The following is a 21,998-nucleotide window of genomic DNA, read 5'->3' on the forward strand; positions in this document are numbered from 1 at the left end:
TTGCATGAAACCCTTTCAGCTTTCTTATTAACAGCTGGGAGGTGTTACGAAGGAGGTTTATAAACAATTTCTCTGTGATTTGCACTTACAGCATTAACCCCTTAAGGACTGAGCCAAATGTACACGTTGTGAACAAAACAAAACGTAAACAAAACCTGGCATTTGCGCTATATATCTGTCCAACCGTAATTCACCTATGTACAGGTTTTATGGTGTTTTGGGAAGTTACAGGGTCAAATATAGCACGTTACATTTGAAATTGAAATTCGCCAGATTGGTTACGTTGCCTTTGGGACTGTATAGTAGCCCAGGAATAAAATTTACACCCATAATGGCATACCATTTGCAATAGTAGACAACCCAAGGTATTGCAAATGGGGTATGTTCAGTCTTTTTTAGTAGCCATTTGGTCACAAACACTGGCCAAAATTAGCGTTAGTATTTGTGTGTGAAAAATGCAAAAAACGCCAATTTTGGCCAGTGTGTGTGACTAAGTGGCTACTAAAAAAGACTGGACATACCCCATTTGCAATACATTGGGTTGTCTACTATTGCAAATGGTATGCCATCATAGGGGTAATTTTCATTCTTGGTCTACCATAGGGTCTCAAAGGCAACGTAACCAATCTGGCGAATTTAAATGTGAAAAAAATGAAACACAAGCCTTATATTTGACGCTGTAACTTTTGAAAACACCATAAAACCTGTACATGAGGGGTACTGTTATACTCAGGAGACTTCGCTGAACACAAATATTAGTGTTTCAAAACCGTAAAACGTATCATAACAATTATATCGTCCGTGTAAGTGCCATTTGTGTGTGAAAAATTAAAAAAACTTCACTTTTACTGGCGATATCATCGTTGTAATACATTTTACTGTTTTGAAACACTAATATTTGTGTTCAGTGAAGTCTCCCGAGTAGAACAGTACCCCCCATGTACAGGTTTTATGGTGTCTTGGAAAGTTATAGGGTTAAATATAGTGCTAGTAAATTAAACTCCCTATACTTTCGGCATGGGTTGTCAGGCAGGTCCTGATAATTGTAATTAATTAAGATACCTAATTATGTAAAAATATTACATACATATATGTGTAGAATTAATATATGTATATATATACACGTATGTGTATATATATATATATATATATATATATATATATATATTCCAATATTGTAATAAGGTGCACTCACAGGACTTTTTCAATAACTTACTTTTATTCTGAGAAGTGAATTACATGTGAAGAAAATATCGTAAATCGACGTTTCGACCCCTATAGGGTCTTTTTCAAGATGATGATATATATATATATATATATATAATTAAAAAAAATATTTCTATTTATATATAGGTATATATATATATAGTGATATATACGTATATATTTATGTATATAGATATATATATTATTTAGTTCTACATGTATTTTGATATAAATATATATATATGTTAATATTACAATACAGTTAGAACGAAATAACACACATCTATAGATTTTTTAATTATTTATTTTTAATTATTTTTTTAATTGTATTTTTTACGTATTTACATATTTATTTTTATATTATATATAAATATATATAACAATAATTATATATATATTTAATCAGTATCAGTCTACGTGTTATTTGATATTAATATATATATATATATATATATATATATATATAATTACAAATATCGAGAACTCCGCACTCAATGTACCGGTCTTGTGCTCGCCTCGGTGCTGCCTCAGCCGTCAGTATATACAATGAAGAACGAGTGCACTCAAGAGGACTTAGTAGAAAGTAATGTGTTTATTCACAAACGTGCCAGTGATAGGTTCAACGTTTCAGTCCTCGCAGGACTTTTATCAAGACAATCAAAAGGCGGGTAAACAGTGTTTAAATATGGTACAAACAAATTTCAATTGGAGAGTGAAAACGAGGTTGTGATGTCACCAGTGACGATTTAAAGTCAAAGTTCAACAAGCATACCTGGAAAAGTTTAACCCATTCCGGTGAAGTAACCAGCAATATAGACAAGAGCTAATGAGCAATCTAACAACATTATAGTACTAAGTGTTTAAGAAGTGATTAGACCATACATTCGGTCCAACTCTAGAGTGTCTGTGCTCATATATGCATGTGAACAGAATAAAGAAATTACAAAATTTAAAAACAAGGAAAATAAACCCGAAGGGCCTCGCAGAGTGGTTAGTCTACTAAAGATCTGTTTTATGGAAAATCCAGTAGCAAAGAACCGTGTGGTACATCATCAAAAAGCATATTGAAAAGCATATATTGAAAAGCATATATTAGAGATAAGCTTAGCCAATCCATGAAATGGATAATCACAGTATCATACAGGTTATAACCTTTTAAGTATACAGATACAAATGTTGCTATCTGGGATAACCTCTGCGCTAATGTAGCAAATTTTAACACCAACTTACTAAAAATGAAGATAACAATAACAATGACTGCATCATTCTATCTTTTAGGGATGAAACAGGTCAGAGGGTTAATCTCATTTAGCCCCCCTGGGGACAATGTTCCCAATGTAAAAATCCAGTAGGCTTCTCTCTGGAGAAGTAAATTATCCCAATCACCTCCTCGTCTTGGAGCCGGGACTTGTTCAATACCCATAAATTTGAGGGTTGGTAATGTATGTCCCGCTGTGAGAAAATGTCTAGCTATAGGCGTGGTTGCTGTGCCACTGGACAATGCAATCCTAATGGTTGATCTGTGACCCCTCATGCGTTCCCGAAGGTCATTTGAGGTCTTGCCGATGTACATCAGACCGCACGGGCATGTGATGCGGTATACAACATGTGTAGTAGTACACAAAATACGTTGACGTATTTTATATTCTTTACCCGAGTGGGGATGAAAAAAAGATTTCCCTGGAGTCATGTTGTTGCAAGCTGTACATTTTAAACATCGGTAGCAACCAACATTGTAGTTTTCAACTTGTTTCAGCTCATGTGTATCAGTATGTACAAGGTAGTCCTTCAGATTTTTATTCCTCCTATAGCTCATGATCGGGGTTTGCTTAAATATAGCCGGCAGTGTGTTATCTTTTTGAAGTATCTCACAATTTTTCCGAATCATTTTTGAGAAATTCAAGGATTGTGAATGAAAAGTTTGTGGAAAAGTTAGTCTGGGTGATTTAATGCTTGACGATGGTCCATCCGTATAGCGCTGCAATGCTTTAAAATATGCTCGATCCAGGGTGTACTTGGAATAACCCCTTTGGATAAATTTCTCGAACATTTCTTGAATTTGAACAGCAGTTCTATTGGGATCCGAGTTGTTCCTCATCACCCTAATGAACTGTGATACTGGGAGGGATTTGATCAGATTGGGTGGATGATGACTGGTTGCGTGTAATAATGTATTACGGTCAGATGTTTTAGCAAACAGTGTATATCCCAATTTATTGTCTTCAATGAAAATGCGTAAATCCAGGAAATCCATATGGTTGTCACTGATCTGGTATGTGAGTCTAACCGGAGAGTCCAAAGTGTTGAGTGAATTTAGCATGTCCAGAAATAATGATTCCTCTCCAACCCAAATAATAAACACATCGTCGATGTATCTGAGATATTTCAGAATATGATTGCTGTATTTTTGTAAGATATACTTCTGTTCATATACATGCATGTATGCATTCGCATACATAGGTGCCATAGGGGCACCCATGGATGTTCCCGAGACTTGAATGTAAAAAGAATTTTCGAATCTAAAATAATTCAACGTTAAACATAATTCCAGCAATTCCAAGATGTATTCAATTGGGGGTTCAATCTTTTCTTGACATTGCAAAAGTACCTGTCGCATGGATTGTATTCCCTCGTAGTGAGGGATGATGGTGTACAAACTGCACACATCTATGGCAGCCAGCAAGACCCCTTGTGAAGGAAGTTCAATGGACCTCAGAGCAGTGATAACTTGGGCAGTGTCTTTGACATATGTAGGTAATGTCATAACTGGTGTTTTAAATTTAGAGTCAAGCCATCTTCCAATGGGTTCAAGGAGACCCCCAATGGCCGAAACAATTGGGCGACCCGGTGGTAATTCCAAGTTTTTGTGAACTTTCGGGAGTGTGTAAATAATAGGACATCTTGGATGGGTTTCAAACAGATATTCATATTCTGATGTAGTCAAGAAACCAGCTTCCAGCCCCCTCTGTAGAGTCTGTTGTATTCTTCTACCAAATTCCTTAGAGGGGTCGGTGTTGGAATATTTGTAAACCGTAGTGTCGGACAGTTGTTTAAGGATTTCATCCCTATAATTTTCAAACTTTTGAAGGACGATAGCCCCACCCTTATCCGCCGATCGTATAACGATTGACTTATCATTAGCTAGACTATGTAGAGCTTCTCTCTCCATTTTGGTAATGTTGGATCTGGCAATGTTATCACTAGTTGTCATCTGCATCGTTTCTGTTCTTAGACAATGAGAAAATGTTTTTAATGTTGCATTAACGGCTGGGGGGTCAAACACACCGCGTAGTCTGAACCGTTCAGGATTTATCTTGTTCAGCTGGTCATCCCTTTGTTGTTGTTTGAAGAAATCTACCAAGCGGAGTTTCCTGTTGAATTTGAATTGATCGATTTCCCACTGAAATTTATCAACCCTAGACGTGGGGACAAATGATAAGCCCCTCTGTAGTAACATAATCTCTGTGTCAGTAAGAACTCTGTCAGATAAGTTGATGATGGGATTGTCTACTGTCTCCGTGGTGGTCGTCCTCTGTGACCAGTGCCTCTTCCCTTTCTGCCCCCTCCTGGTGTAATAGTGATGTTTGGGGGGTGCTCTGTTCTGGATTGACTCCTGGTGGTTGGTTCTCGTGTAAGTCCAAGGCCTGGTTCTAAAAAAGGTGAAGATGAAGAAGAATCAATTTGCGATCTCTCCCTCTGAGCACTTTTTGGTTCAGAGTCAGACGCCGATTCTCCTGATGTGAAGTCAACTGTAGGAGCAAACGGTTTTCTAATGCGGGCTCTATATGGCCTGTATGTAGTTTTAGTGTTGTCTCCTGACAACCACCGATAGACTCTGTGCTCTGAATAATCCGTTTGGACTTTCACCAATTTCTCTCTTTTAAATCTAATAAGATCGTTCTTGTATAGTTGCAAATCTTCAGTGAGTTTCTGAATTAACGCATCACAATTAGGTGCTGCTATGGTAGTAGAATGTAATACTTCGTAATCAGAAATTTTAAATTTAATGATTTTTAATTCACGACCTACCTCCTCGATGACGACTAACATCAGATCCAATGAACACTTATTGAGAATGCCGATCCACTTACGACAGACTTCAGGGTTGTTTCTTCCTATGGTTGGAACGTTTTTAATCCTGAAGCCTCCTTGAACCCATTGGAAGATGGCTTGACTCTAAATTTAAAACACCAGTTATGACATTACCTACATATGTCAAAGACACTGCCCAAGTTATCACTGCTCTGAGGTCCATTGAACTTCCTTCACAAGGGGTCTTGCTGGCTGCCATAGATGTGTGCAGTTTGTACACCATCATCCCTCACTACGAGGGAATACAATCCATGCGACAGGTACTTTTGCAATGTCAAGAAAAGATTGAACCCCCAATTGAATACATCTTGGAATTGCTGGAATTATGTTTAACGTTGAATTATTTTAGATTCGAAAATTCTTTTTACATTCAAGTCTCGGGAACATCCATGGGTGCCCCTATGGCACCTATGTATGCGAATGCATACATGCATGTATATGAACAGAAGTATATCTTACAAAAATACAGCAATCATATTCTGAAATATCTCAGATACATCGACGATGTGTTTATTATTTGGGTTGGAGAGGAATCATTATTTCTGGACATGCTAAATTCACTCAACACTTTGGACTCTCCGGTTAGACTCACATACCAGATCAGTGACAACCATATGGATTTCCTGGATTTACGCATTTTCATTGAAGACAATAAATTGGGATATACACTGTTTGCTAAAACATCTGACCGTAATACATTATTACACGCAACCAGTCATCATCCACCCAATCTGATCAAATCCCTCCCAGTATCACAGTTCATTAGGGTGATGAGGAACAACTCGGATCCCAATAGAACTGCTGTTCAAATTCAAGAAATGTTCGAGAAATTTATCCAAAGGGGTTATTCCAAGTACACCCTGGATCGAGCATATTTTAAAGCATTGCAGCGCTATACGGATGGACCATCGTCAAGCATTAAATCACCCAGACTAACTTTTCCACAAACTTTTCATTCACAATCCTTGAATTTCTCAAAAATGATTCGGAAAAATTGTGAGATACTTCAAAAAGATAACACACTGCCGGCTATATTTAAGCAAACCCCGATCATGAGCTATAGGAGGAATAAAAATCTGAAGGACTACCTTGTACATACTGATACACATGAGCTGAAACAAGTTGAAAACTACAATGTTGGTTGCTACCGATGTTTAAAATGTACAGCTTGCAACAACATGACTCCAGGGAAATCTTTTTTTCATCCCCACTCGGGTAAAGAATATAAAATACGTCAACGTATTTTGTGTACTACTACACATGTTGTATACCGCATCACATGCCCGTGCGGTCTGATGTACATCGGCAAGACCTCAAATGACCTTCGGGAACGCATGAGGGGTCACAGATCAACCATTAGGATTGCATTGTCCAGTGGCACAGCAACCACGCCTATAGCTAGACATTTTCTCACAGCGGGACATACATTACCAACCCTCAAATTTATGGGTATTGAACAAGTCCCGGCTCCAAGACGAGGAGGTGATTGGGATAATTTACTTCTCCAGAGAGAAGCCTACTGGATTTTTACATTGGGAACATTGTCCCCAGGGGGGCTAAATGAGATTAACCCTCTGACCTGTTTCATCCCTAAAAGATAGAATGATGCAGTCATTGTTATTGTTATCTTCATTTTTAGTAAGTTGGTGTTAAAATTTGCTACATTAGCGCAGAGGTTATCCCAGATAGCAACATTTGTATCTGTATACTTAAAAGGTTATAACCTGTATGATACTGTGATTATCCATTTCATGGATTGGCTAAGCTTATCTCTAATATATGCTTTTCAATATATGCTTTTCAATATGCTTTTTGATGATGTACCACACGGTTCTTTGCTACTGGATTTTCCATAAAACAGATCTTTAGTAGACTAACCACTCTGCGAGGCCCTTCGGGTTTATTTTCCTTGTTTTTAAATTTTGTAATTTCTTTATTCTGTTCACATGCATATATGAGCACAGACACTCTAGAGTTGGACCGAATGTATGGTCTAATCACTTCTTAAACACTTAGTACTATAATGTTGTTAGATTGCTCATTAGCTCTTGTCTATATTGCTGGTTACTTCACCGGAATGGGTTAAACTTTTCCAGGTATGCTTGTTGAACTTTGACTTTAAATCGTCACTGGTGACATCACAACCTCGTTTTCACTCTCCAATTGAAATTTGTTTGTACCATATTTAAACACTGTTTACCCGCCTTTTGATTGTCTTGATAAAAGTCCTGCGAGGACTGAAACGTTGAACCTATCACTGGCACGTTTGTGAATAAACACATTACTTTCTACTAAGTCCTCTTGAGTGCACTCGTTCTTCATTGTATATATATATAATTATATATATATTAATAGTAAAATAGTAAAAGACGGTGTATGTGTGTGTGTATATGTGTATACATATACTTAGATCATATATATATATATATAATATATATATATACATGATCTAAGTATATATATATTTTTTTTACACTGATTAACTTTTAATTTAATTTATTTCCAGCCAGCAAGGGGACTACCTGTCATTACAGGCAGCCCCCCTGCTGGCAATGCAGCAGGCAGCTAACCCGGCCATGTGATTGTGAGGTCCTCGCAAGGACCTCACTCTCACATGGCTGGGGGGGCTGCTAGAGGACGGACGTGCCGCGGGGGGCTCCCTGGGAGTCCCCCAAACTGCGATCGCTGGCGTGGGATCGCCGGCGACCGGGTAAGTTAAAAAAAACTGGAGGGCGTACTATTACGCCCGTCGGCATTTAGAGCCGCTTAAAATAGGGCGTAATAGTACGCCCTCCGGTCTTAAGGGGTTAAACCTTAAGGACCAGGAGTTACATTGATTTCCCTGTGTGTCAGAATTGCCTTTGCCACATGTTCTTGGAGGAGCCTGCTTGCCAGCCTCCTGCCAAAAGACTATGGGCCCTTTAAAAACTATGTGAACAGACTTGGTTTGTAGGATTTTATATTTGGTTCGTGAACCGAACAGGCGCACGAACTAGAGATCACCCGGGAGCTTGTTAAGCCAAATTGACAGTTTGTCACGCTTTCCCCTGCAGTGTTCTAAGTGTTTGTCTGGGTGGCCGCTGTTCGCATGAACAACCAGGAGGTGGCGGCCATCTTGTTTCCACGAATGCAGACAATAGTGTTTGGTCGTTGAGTTCATGTAACTGTTTTCGGACACTGAAACTAGCAGCTACAACACTCAGAAAGACACTGTTTGGTGGAACAAGCTGCAGGGTAAGAACGTTGACATGATCGGTAGTTTGTTCGGTTTTTAAACTACCGAACTAGACCGACCGCAAGCCCTGATTCTCTGGAACTGTTTTGGGCAGCCCTGAACCGATCTGGGGGATTTTTGGATATGTTGGTCACCCAGATCAGGGCTATTAGGGGATGTAACTTTCGTGGTGGTTTTGTGTGTTTGAAGGTATTTTTGGGTGAGATAATTGAGTTTAGTACAGTTCCTGACTCAATTATCTCTCAGGCACAGGGGAGGGATTGACCTATTTTGTGTGGTAGTGTCCTGGACCTGAGAGCCAATGTAATCATGTGAATGTTTTACTGTAGTCTACTCTCAGGTGCAGGGGGGAGTGCCCCTGCATATAAGGCCAGTTGTGGCTGCCAATAAAGGAGTTCCTCTTCACCCTCAACATAGAGCCTCGTCTCATGTGTGGAGGGGACAGCTATATTCACTCTGGGGATTGCTATACTCTTATACTCCCTTGGATTATAATCACTAGCTCTTGTAAGAGCTACACTGCTATACTCTCTTGCAGGAGAGGTCTTCTCAATGGGAACTGGATTCAGGAGTTTGGTCCAGGGTGAGAAGGGACAGCGAGACCCCAGCCAAACTGCGGCGGCTAAGGGGCTACGGTGCTTATGGTGTCCGGTGCAGTGCTTATGGTACTCAGCGACAGCTAGGAAGCAGCAATTGGTGGAGGCACCCAGTCGGGGTGCTAGGTGGTCCGTCACACCCTGTAACAAAAATATATACAATATATACTCTGATCAGCCACAACATTAAAACCACCTTCCTAATATTGTGTAGGTTCCCCTCGTGCTCTCAAAACGGCTCTGATGCATTGAGGCGTAAACTCCACAAGACATCTGAATGTGTCATGTGGTATCTGGCACCGAGACATTAGCAGCAGATCCTTTAAGTCCTACAAATTGCAAGGCGGGGCCTCCATGGATCAGATTTGTTTTTCCAGCACATCCCACAGATGCTTGATCAGATTGAGATCTGGGGAATTTGGAGACCAAGGCAACACCTTGAAACCATTTTTTTCAGTGTGGTAGGGTGCATTATCGTGCTACAAAAGGCCACTGCCATCAGGGAACACCATTACCATGAAGGGTGTACATGGTCTGCAACAGTCTCAACTTAGGTGGTACGTGTCATGGTAGCATTCACATGAATGCCAGGATCCAAGGATTCCCAGCAGAATATTGTCTAGAGCATAACACTGCCTCTGCTGGCCTACCTTCTTTCCATAGTGCATTTTGCTGCCATCTATTCCCCAGGTAAACAACACACAGCTGATCTAAAATAAATCGTGATTCATCAGGCAACCTTCTTTCAATGGTTCTTGGTCCAGTTCTGATGCTCACATACCCATTGAAGGTGCTTTCGGCTGTGAAAGAGAATAACAGTGCAGAAATTTGTGCGTTGGAGCCTTAAAAATTAACTCATGTTATGAACAATGCAATCAAAAGAGACCGGCCTTGTGAGGCAGCCAATGGAGCTCATTTAAAAGGATGTCATCTTCTGTACCTAGACAAACAAATCTCCATATGCTATGCATTCATTGTATGTAATATCATTGAAATTGGTTCATTAATAAAAAAAGTTATAGACTCCTTGTAACGGTTACCCAGAGTGAGAAGGGGTATTTACCACTAGAGACGTCCTTTTCCCTTAGTCAGAGTAGCGCTGCAGTATTCCTCCATGGACCTCCAAGCCGACCTGTAATTCCTAATAGCTGTAAAGGTCTTCAGAGAGCTAATAGTGATAGCTGTATAGCTGTTACCCTACAATCACGAGACCAAGCTACGTGTTGAGGGTGAAGTAGAACTGAAATGTAATGGTGCCACACTGGCCTTTTATGTAAGTCCCCATGCAAGGGGAACACCCACGTGGACCTTGTGGGGGACAGGATGACAATTGTTACAAGCCAATGATAATGCAGTACAGTAGGTGACACTCCCACACATTACACACAATCCCTCCCCTCATCCTGGGAGATAATTGAGTCAAGACCTGTATGTAACTCAATAGACATGTGCAATTCGTTTCGTCAATTCAGACGAATTTCGGGCAATTTGGACATTCAGATACTTCCGAATGTCCGAATAGCCGAATTGCCAAATTTCCGAAGTGCCAAATTTCCGAAGTGCCGAACCAAACCGAACTGCCGAAGTCTTGAAGCGCAGCATGTCCGAATAGCTGAATTGCCGAATTTCCTAAGTGCCGAACCGAACTGTCAAAGTCTTGAAGCGCAGAATGTCCGAATAGCTGAAGTGACGAATTTCGGATTTGCCGAATAGCCGAAGGGCAGAACTCTCATAACTCTCTGTTTGGTTGCTTTCAATCAGCCCATCAGAATGTTGTTATGAGTCAAATTACACAGCGTGGGAAAATTCCAAAGAACTTTCCCATGCTGTGTTAAATGACACAGAGCACTCTGATTGGTTGGTTTTGAAGCCAACCAATCAGAGTGCTGTGACAGGTAAATGTAGAGACTTACCTGTCAGTCTCTTCATTTACCTGTCAGAGCACTCTGATTAGTTGGCTTAAACCAAAAAATCAGAGTGCTCAGAGCCTAATTGCAGGGCGGGGCAAGGCTTTATAAGCCTTCCCCCGCCCCGGGGGAGCTCAGTCTGCACGGTGCCCTCCATGGGTGAAGATGGATAACTTTTTCGGTGTCGGGGTTTTTATTTTCGTCTGATTTTTTTTTTTTGCACTGATTTTGCACTGATTTTAGAAAAAAGACATCAAATGGTAAGTTTTATTTCTTTTTTTACAGGTACTTAGTTATTGTTCCCCCTCGCTATTTATAGGGTGAAGGGGTGGGTAGGGGTTTATTAATTTTTTTTGGGAGGGGGGTGACTAGGGGTTTGGGGACCCCTAGTCACTTAGGGGGGTAACATTTTTATTTAGGGCCCCCGCTCAGGGGTGGGGGCCAGGGGGGATTACAATAGGTCCCCCCCTTATTCTAATTTAGGGCCCCCACCCGCCGCTCAGGGGTGGGGGCCGGGGGGAGGACAATAGATTCCCCCTACCATATTTTTATTTAAGGCCCCCACCCGCCGCTCGGGGTGGGGGCCAGCAGGGGAGGGCAATAGGTCCCCCCCACTTATTGGTATTTAGGGCCCCCACCCGCTGCTCAGGGGTGGAGGCCAGGCAGGAGGACAATAGGTCCCCTCCCCTTATTCTAATTTGGGGCACCCACCTGCCATTTTTACTTAATACATTTTTAGCATTAGTAAATTTGACTAAAAGACCAATTTAGGTCATTCAGCCTTTTGATAGATAGCTCTCTCATACCGTGGGAATTAGGAAGTTATCCACTAAGCGGCTGCAAGAGAACATTTCCGAAGTTCTGAAGTCCCGAATTTCAGAATGCCGCACCGAACCAAATATCTTGCCCATGCACATCCCTATAACTCAATTATCTCCAGGCAGAAAAACACACATTTTTATAAAGTATCATAAGTACCCCAAAACACAACATATCCCCATAATCACATCCCCTGATAGCCCTGATTTGAGTGAACAACATATCCAAAAATCACCCAGATCAGAGCAGGGGTTCAGGAAATTCCTGGAAGTCTCTTTTTGACCGACCGCACACATGGTTTCATGCCCCAAACAGTTCCAGAGAATTAGGGTGTCCGGTCTATTTCAAACAGTCGAAATACCGTTCGAATTACCGAACGTAATGGTTGATGAACATAGTTAGTGTGTGTCCCTTGTTCATGGGCTTCGACTCACCGAACGCCGTTCAACTCCCGTTCGAATAGCCGAAGTTACATGGAAGGTAACTGTTCAGCAGTGTTTGTGCTGTCGCGTGTCGGATTTGAGTTCCACGAACTCGACGACAAAACTCATCTGAACACGTTCGACTAAACAAGATGGCCGCCGCCACATGTTCGACTATACGAACGGCAACCACCCAGCCGTTTGTCAATTTGGCTGAGGTTAACTACCATCCTGGGAGGTAAATAGGCTGCATAGTGAGGTCCGGCTGTTCGGTGGTTCGAAGTGGCACTTCAAACCACTTTGAAAGTTCGACGAATTATGGTCCAAATTTATAGTAGGTACAAATAGGGTTTTCTAGAACCCATAAATCCCAGCTGCAAAGTAAATAAAGTAAAATAATATCCAGGGATAAAATGAAGACGAAATCCATAACAGGGTATCTGTTACACTCCTCAAACCCTACTCTGGATTGTGGCCACCCTGTGCAAGTCTGGCATTGCATTAGTCCATAAAGTGTAAAGAAGATATTTATCATAAATGCCCTGTGTGTTTCAGTGTTTGGATACCAACATGTTTACAAATGGAATTTGTCCTTTTTGGTGTTTTTCTATGGTTCATCATCATAACACCAAGATGATGCAATATTACTAGAGCAATAATGTATTATTTCTATTTCTTGTAGAATTTAGTAGAGGCAAACAGACATCTTATTAAAGTTCAAGATGCATCTCAGCTAATCTGTGCCAATGAGGAAATAAGAGCTTCACTCAGGTAACCTGATGACAGGATAACTATCTAATTATCAAATATGGGTATTATTGGTGAAAAGTAAAAAAAAAAAGGTTTTTTTTTAGATTTAACCTGAAATATATTTTAAATATTACAAAAATAAAAAAATAAAAAAATAAAAAAATAAAAACAGTATCAGCGCTTAGTTAATATACCCCTATTAATCACATAGGGGTCAACAAAAAAGATATACAAAGTAGAGTTCCAATTTCAGTCTTAAATGTGGGTACTTTCAAGTGTCCGTAGGGATTGGTGACTGCAACAATAATTGATACAGGAAATCTGTGTCTTTACACGTATCCCACCTTCAATAGAAAAGATACTGACATAGCGTAATATTGTTACAGTATTTATTTCCCGTACAGAAAACCCCCATAAGAAGTAGCCAAAGAAATAAATACTGTAACAATATTACGCTATGTCAGTATCTTTTATATTGAAGGTGGGATACGTATAAAGACACAGATTTCCTGTATCAATTATTGTTGCAGTCACCAATCCCTACGGACACTTGAAAGTACCCACATTTAAGACTGAAATTGGAACTCTTTACTTTGTATATTTTTTTTGTTGACCCCTATGTGATTAATAGGGGTATATTAACTAAGCGCTGATACTGTTTTTATTTTTATTTTGTGTCTTATATGATATTTTAAAACTTGGGAAGGTTTTTATTGTATCCAGCAGCTCTATATATTAACTCTTCTTGTGGATAACTGTAATTGGAGCCCTTGCTTAGAAATTCCACTGCAAGATCGATATTTTTTGCGCTCTCTATAACTTGTGTTTTTTAATACTTTAAATATTATAGTTTTCAATGTTTTCGTCAATGCATTCTTCTCAGCTGTTGCTCATTAATCTGGACAGTCCCAATATTGTCTCTGTCCGAGCGTGGTGTGAGTAAATCATACAATATCTTGCACTGTGCAGAGTATACATGTGGCTGTGGATCTGCCAGCAGGGGGACTGTCTGAAATACCAGACAGTCCCCCTGCTGGTGGGGAGATGTAAAATAAATTATTTAAACAAGTTTAAAATAAAAAACATGTGTATATATGTATATATAAAATATATATATTATATATAATAAATATACATTTTATATATATATGTAACACCATACGTAGTGTATTTTAATATTAATATAAGTACGTATATTAGTATTAAAAAACACTTAGAATGATGTTACACAGGGGCGGACTGAGAACCCTCAGGGCCCCCGGTCAAAATAAATCAAGGGCCCCCTTACAGGCCCCACCCATACTCCGCAGCAAGCGCCACCCATGTCCCGCCTCCATGCACCGCCTCCAGCCACACCCTACACAATCTTTAGACACAAGGAACAAAAGTGCAATAATCCCTTCAAGGCCCCAGTAGAGACTACAATTGAGGGCTAATGGGCCATGGAGGGGGGTCTTTCTAGCAGAGGCTATCTCAGTGTCCTTTAGAGAGTGTGTTAGAAAGAATCCCCTCCAGGCCCTGTTAGAGACTACAATGGAGTCTAATAGGCTTGGAAGGGGGTCTTTCTAACAGAGGCCATCTCAGGCTCCGCGCGGAACAGGAGTTTCTGTTTCCTGTACCCGGCCGGACTGACAGGAAGGTGCACACTCAGTGTGCACCTTCCTATCACTCCGGCCGGGCACCGCGGACCGGCGAGCGCTACAGGGGAGGGGAGGTGAGAAGCTGCAGCCGCCTGAGGCTCTTAAGAGAGCGCTCAGGCGGCTGCAGCATTTAAAGGGGTGGCGGGCCCCCTGATGGCGGGCCCCCCTCACGGCCGGGCCCTCGGACCATGTCCGAAGTGCCCGACCGGTCAGTCCGCCCCTGATGTTACATATATATAAGATATATATATTATATAAATATGTATACATATATATATTTTATGTTTATATATATACGTATAATTACAATAATAAATAAAATAAATAAATAAAAAAAAATTTAAATTTAAATACATTTTATATACATATATAATTTCATTCTAACTGTATTTTGTTATTAATATATATATATATATATATATTGGTAACAAAATACACTTAGAATGACATTCTATATATATCTATCTATATATAAAATACAAATAACCGCAAATATTTATATATAGATAAATATATATAATTTCATAAATAACTACATAAGCAGTGGTGTATCCTGGTTTTGTGCTGCCCTAGGCAGGACAAAACTCAGGCGCCCCCCCTCCCCCCGCGCCACCCCCACCCAACCTTTCCCCCCGCCCCGCATTCTAAATACACACACACACACTCGCTAACAGAAACACACACTCACTAACAGACAAACACACTCACTCACTAGCAGACACAAACTAACATACACACACACTCACAGGCAAACACACACTAACAGACACAGACACACACACTAACAGACACACACACTAACAGACACACACACTAACAGACGCACACACTAACAGACGCACACACACTAACAGACACAAACACTGACACACACACTAACAGACACAGACACACACTCACCCACCCACATTAACCCTTTTTTTTTTAATTTATTTTTAACACATTTTTATTTTTTTTAACACATTTTTTTAAATTTATTTTTAACACATTTTTTTTTAAAAAAATTTTAACACGTTTTTTTTTTATTTATTTCTAACACTTTTTTTTAAAATTAATTTTTAACACTTTTTTTTTTTAATTTAACCCCCCCCCCCAGCCTCCTTACCTTTGGGAATGCTGGGGAGGGGGGGTGTCTCTTCCTCCTGGTGGTCCAGTGGCTGCTGGGTGATCGGGCGGCAGTGGCTGCTGGGCGATCGGGCGGCACTGCCTGCCTGGCGGGCGGGCGGCCGGCGAGGGAGCACTTCCCCTGAGCTGTCTGCTCAGCTCCCTCGCGCGCCTCAGAGTGAGGCTGGGAGCCGGAATATGACGTCATATTCCGGCTCCGCCTCCCAGCCTCACTCTGCGGCTGGCGAGGGAGCTGAGCAGACAGCTCAGGGGAAGTGCTCCCTCGCCGGCCGGCCGCCCGCCCGCCCGCCAGGCAGGCAGTGCCGCCCGATCGCCCAGCAGCCCGCCGGCATGTCTGTTAGCCGCAAGGCTAACAAGACATTTGCCTTGGGCATTTGGGGGCGGCTTTTTTTGCCGCCCCCTGGAAAATGCCGCCCAAGGCAAATGCCTTGTTTGCCTCGCGGCTAATACGCCCCTGTACATAAGTATACACGTAGAATTTAAATACATATATATGTATATATATTAAAATTCTACATGTATATTTAAGTAATTTCTTTACATAATTATGTGATTTAATGAACTAAAATTTGATTGACGTGCCTGACAATCCAGGCAGAAAATTTAATTTGCACGCACTATATTTAACCCTGTAACTTTCCAAGACACCATAAAACCTGTACATGGGGGGTACTGTTTTACTCAGGAGACTTCACTGAACACAAATATTAGTGTTTTAAAATGGTAACTTGTATTACAACGATGATATTTTTAGTAAAAGTGAAGTTTTTTGCATTTTTCACACATGAACAGCACTTTTAATGACGATATTATTGTTGTAATATGTTTTACTGTTTTGAAACACTTATGTTTGTGTTCAGTGAAGTCCAAGTATAACAGTACCCCCATGCAAAGGTTTTATGGTGTTTTGGAAAGTTAGAGAGTCAAATATAAGGCTTGAATTTTATTTTTTTCACATTGAAATTTGCCAGATTGGTTATGTTGCCCTTCAGACCCTATGGTAGCCCAGGAATGAGAATCACCCCCATGATGGCATACTATTTGCAAAAGTAGACAACCCAAGGTATTGCATATGGAGTATGTCCAGTCCTAATTCCTAACTTCCTAATTCCCACGGTATGAGAGAGCTATCTATCAATATGAAGGCTAACTTTGGCCAGTGTTTGTGACTAAGCGGCTACTAAAAAAGACTGGACATACCCCACTTGCAATACCTTGGATTGTCTACTTTTGCAAATGGTATGCCATCATGGGGGTGATTCTCATTCCTGGGCTACCATACGGCTTCAAAGGCAACATAACCAAATCTGGCAAATTTCAATGTGAAAAAAATCAAATGCAAGCCTTATATTTGACTCTCTAACTTTCCAAAACACCATAAAACCTGTACATGGGGGTACTGTTATACTTGGACTTCACTGAACACAAACATAAGTGTTTCCAAACAGTAAAACATATTACAACAATAATATCGCCTATGGCTGCTCACTTTAAAAAAAACAACCCACCCACCGCTCGGGGGTGGGGGCCGGGGGGAGGACATTAGGTCCCCCCCCCCCCTATTATTATTTAGGGCGCCCACCCAACGCTCAGGGGTGGGGGCCAGAGGGTGGAAATTATGTCCCCCCCTTATTCTAATTTAGGGCCCCCACCGACCGCTCAGAGGTGGGGGCCAGGGGGGAGGACATTAGGTCCCCCCCTTATTCTAATTTAGGGCCCCCACCCACTGCTCAGGGGTGGGGCCAGGGGGGAGGACATTAGGTCCTCCCTTATTAGTATTTAGGGCCCCCACCCATCACTCGGGGGGGGGGGGCAGGGGGGAGGACATTATGTCCCCCACTTATTCTAATTTAGGGAACCCACTCTCGCTCAGACGTGCGGGCCAGGTGAAGAGGACATTAGGTTCCCCCCCCCTTATTCTAGTTTAGGGCCCCACCCACCGCTCAGGGGTGGGGGCCAGGGGGGGAGGGCATTAGGTCCCCCCCTTATTAGTATTTAGGGCCTCCACCCACTGCTCAGGGGTGGGGGCCGGGGGGAGGACAAAATGTATTTTTTTTAATTTAATTTTTTAACAGTGAACAGCCACAGGCTGCTCACTGTTTACTAGACATGCCCCTAGTCGCGGTATAGCGAGTAGGGGCAAAATTTACTAATACTAAGTAATTTTTACTTAGTATTAGTAAATTTGGCTGAAAGACCAATTTAGGTCTTTCAGCCTTCTGGTAGATAACTCCCTAATACTGTGGGAATTAGGGAGTTATCTACTAAGCGTCTGCAAGAGAAGTCCCGAAGTCCCGAAATTCCAAAATGCAAAATTTCGAAGTTCCGAAGTGTTGAAGTGCCGAATTACCGAATTCCCGAATTGCAGAAGTCCCGAATTTCGGAATGCCGAACCGAACCGAAAATTTTCCCCATGCACATGCCTACTTTGGAATAAAAAATTGTAGTAATGCGCTGTTTCTCCATTTATCACTGAGCTCCACAGAAACAAAAAGCCCTCACAGTACTATGTGGTGTGTGCCAGTTTATTACAGAACTCCACAACAATAAAACTTACTGTAATGTTGAACTCTGTGACAAGCTCAAACACTACACAACAATATAACTCCAAGTAATGTGCCTATTAGTGTATCCCCGAGCTCCTTAACTATAAAACACAGAGTTATGTGTATTTTATATACCAGAGCTTCACTGTAATACATCTTACTATAATATGATGTAATGTTTGTGTTGGCTGTGTATGTGATATTTGTAATGGGTGGATTAATTGTGTGTGATATGCGTGCACTGATCGTAGGTGATATTTTTGCTGGATTTATTGGCTCTGTGTGATGGGTATTTAATTCAGCTAAAAATACGCATTTAGGTCTATGTGTGAGTCCCACAGTCAGATGCAAACAGTTATAAATATACACTGTCAAATACAGCCAGATGCACACAGTCGCAGGCAGATAGTCACATACACAGGATCAGGCAGATAAACACATTCACACACAACACAATTACAGGCAGACAGTCCCAAAACAGGTACAGACGGACAGTCACGTACATATAGCCACACATACATTCTTACACACACACACTTACATACAGTCACACACACACACACACACAGGCAGACATCCACACACAGCCACACCCACACACACACACAGGCAGACAGGCACACACACAGGTAGACAGCCACACACACACAGGCAGACAGCCACACATACACACAGACAGCCAGCCACACGCACACAAAGGAAGACAGCCACACACACACACACACACACACACAGACAGCCACATGCACACAGAGGAAGACAGCCACACACACACACAGGCAGACAGTCACACACACACACACAGAGGCAGACAGCCACAGACAGACAGCCACACACAGGCAGACAGCGACACACACCCACACAGACAGACATCCACACACACACATAGGAAGACATCCACACACAAACAGAGGCAGACAGCCACACACACACACACGCAGACAGCCACACACACAGACAGCCTGTCACGATTCGGGGAACCTAACACGCTAAGTCACAGAGAGGAAAAGGTGCCGTACCGGTCCTTAGAATGGCCGGTGTGATAAGGTGAATGGGGTGGTCTGTGAGGGAGTCTATATCTCGACAGAATTGTTCAGAGAGGCATATGATTTTTAACCCCAGGGGGAGAGTATGATTCTGTGTATATAACCAGAATGATTATTTAGTTATGGGCCCCTGGGGTGGAGCATTTGGAGAGAAGGGTGGGCCAGTGCTCCACTCCGCAGTTTAGCGGTTTTCTTGGAAGACATAGATCCAGGCCAGGGTTTTTGGACTGTCTCCAACCTACTGCTCAGCTGCAGGTAATCGGCTGCAGCAGTGGGAATAAACCCCTCCCTGCTAGGCAGGTAAGGGAAGAATGTTTTGTTTCTCTCTGAAAGGCTGGAAGCAGCAGGTTGGCTAAATACTGGAGTGCTGAGAGTGGACAAAGACTCTAGGTTGGTGAAACCAATATTGTTTTGTTTAGTTTAACCCCTGAGAGATAGGGAACCTAATATTAGTTGGTGCTCAGACGAGCTAGGTTTTTGTTTAAAGGGATTTATGTTTTCATTTACTGCTGTCTCCTGTGTGGATTTACAATAAAGTTGCCTGGATTATATGAAAGCCAAAGGACTGTGCCTGTTGTTTACCCTAGAGGACCGTGCTATCTACAAACAAGGATCACAATATGGTGGAGAATGCGGGCACTGTAGCACATTGAGGGTCTGTGGGTGGGCCAGTCATTCGGTAGTCTGCTTGAGGACTTTTATTTTGGCAGACCTGCTAATCAAATAAGTAGCACCGTACCTTTAAGACTGTTACCTGCTTGGTGCTATAATGGAGGAACTGGTGAAAGCTCTGGTACAGGCAACTGCTGTACAACAAGAGGCAACCACTGTACAACAGGAAACAAATCGTCTACTGGTTGCACAGGTTGAGAACCTGAAGGAAGCCCAGCAGATGGATAGAGCTACCCTTACTGAGTTGTTGCAGAGAGTGATATTGCCATCTGCAGGGAGCCCCCCTGGTGAAAGGGGATCCCGTATCCGTGCCACTGACTTCCTGCATAAGATGACAAAGATAGATGATGTGGAGGCTTATCTCACCACTTTCGAGAGGGTTGCTGCCCGGGAAAGATGGCCACTGGGACAGTGGGCGGGACTTCTAGCTCCATGCCTGAGTGGGGAGTGCCAAAAAGCCTACGAAGACCTACCTTCTGACCAGACCCAGGATTACAAGCAACTTAAAGCTGAAATTCTAAAGCGCATTGGCGTAACATCAGCCATTAGAGCCCAAAGGTTTCATAATTGGGCATACGATGTGTGTAAACCTACCAGAGCCCAGATGTATGGATTGCTCAGGCTCGCTCAGAAGTGGCTGGAGCCAGAGCGCAACCCTGCTACCAAGATAGTGGAAATGGTTGTGATGGACCGTTTTCTCAGACACCTGCCAACAGGACTGCGACAATGGGTCTGCCAAGGGGACCCTCAGGATCCAGAAGCAATGATGTGCCTGATTGAGAGGTATTTGGTTGCCAAGGAGCCATACAGTATTGATCCTCACCAGAAGTCCCGACCGGCTAACAACCGGATAAGTGGGAAACAAAAGACAAAACTTTGTACCGAACCTTGAACCATATGACCGGGGTGGCAGAAGGTCCCCACCAGCTCCATTACGGCTGCAAGACCAAGCTGAGGGACAACTCCGGTGCTTTAAATGCCATGAGCCTGGACATTTTGCATGTAACTGTCCAGAGAATGAAGAGCCCATGCAGTGTGATGTAGGGACAAGGGCTCTGCATAGGACTATATTAACTTGCTCAAAGATGTGTGTGGTGACTAGTGCTATTAATGCAACGCATTTAATAATGGTGAGGGTGGAAGGAAAGAATGTACAAGCTCTAATTGATTCAGGGAGTGAGGTTACCTTGATAAAAAGTGTTCTGCTCCAGCCAGGGAAATTAGATACCAGACAAGTGATTGATATTGTGTGTATACATGGTGATACCCACACATACCCCACGGCAGAGGTTTGGCACCGAGTTTGGCACCGAGGTAGGGGAGGTTAAATGCTCTGTAGGGGTCATGGGCACCTTGGTTGTGAAAAAACGAGGGAACGAATTCTGACCCGATTCTATTGGCCAGGGGTATTTTCGGCAATAGAGAGGTTTTGTAAATCCTGCCCAGAATGCCAACTGAAAGCTCCGCATAAGGGCTTTCGTAGACCGTTGGTACCCCTTCCCATCATAGAGGTTCCATTTGAAAGAATAGCAATGGACCTGATAGGGCCGTTGCCTAGGTCCGCTAGAGGACATCAGTACATTTTAGTTGTGGTTGATTATGCAACACGGTATCCAGAGGCAGTACCTCTACGGAATGCCACCTCTAAAAATGTTGCAAGGGAGTTACTGATGATGTTTAGCAGGATGGGTATACCAAAGGAAATTCTCACAGATCAGGGAACCCCTTTTATGTCAAAAATCATGCGTGATTTGTGCAAATTGCTCAGAATCAGGCAGCTGAAAACCTCAGTATACCATCCGCAAACTGATGGATTAGTGGAGAAGTTTTCAAAAAACTCTAAAGGCTTTGCTGCGGAAGGTGATAGACAAGGATGGAAAAAACTGGGATTATCTCATACCCTACCTGATGTTTTCTATTAGAGAAGTCCCGCAAGCTTCCA

At 42.1% G+C, this 21,998-nt stretch overlaps 1 protein-coding gene across 1 annotated transcript in view; it reads left to right on the forward strand.

Moving 5' to 3' along the window:
• Positions 1-21,998, forward strand: part of ECT2L (epithelial cell transforming 2 like) — a 112,606-nt gene that overhangs the window by 72,330 nt on the left and 18,278 nt on the right. Inside the window, exon 20 of the mRNA XM_063441207.1 lies at positions 12,960-13,048. Within this exon, the coding sequence (XP_063297277.1) occupies positions 12,960-13,048 (89 nt within the window). The remainder of the gene's footprint in view (positions 1-12,959; positions 13,049-21,998) is intronic.

This window comes from Pelobates fuscus, chromosome 2, assembly GCF_036172605.1.
Source record: "Pelobates fuscus isolate aPelFus1 chromosome 2, aPelFus1.pri, whole genome shotgun sequence".
Taxonomy (NCBI): domain Eukaryota; kingdom Metazoa; phylum Chordata; class Amphibia; order Anura; family Pelobatidae; genus Pelobates; species Pelobates fuscus.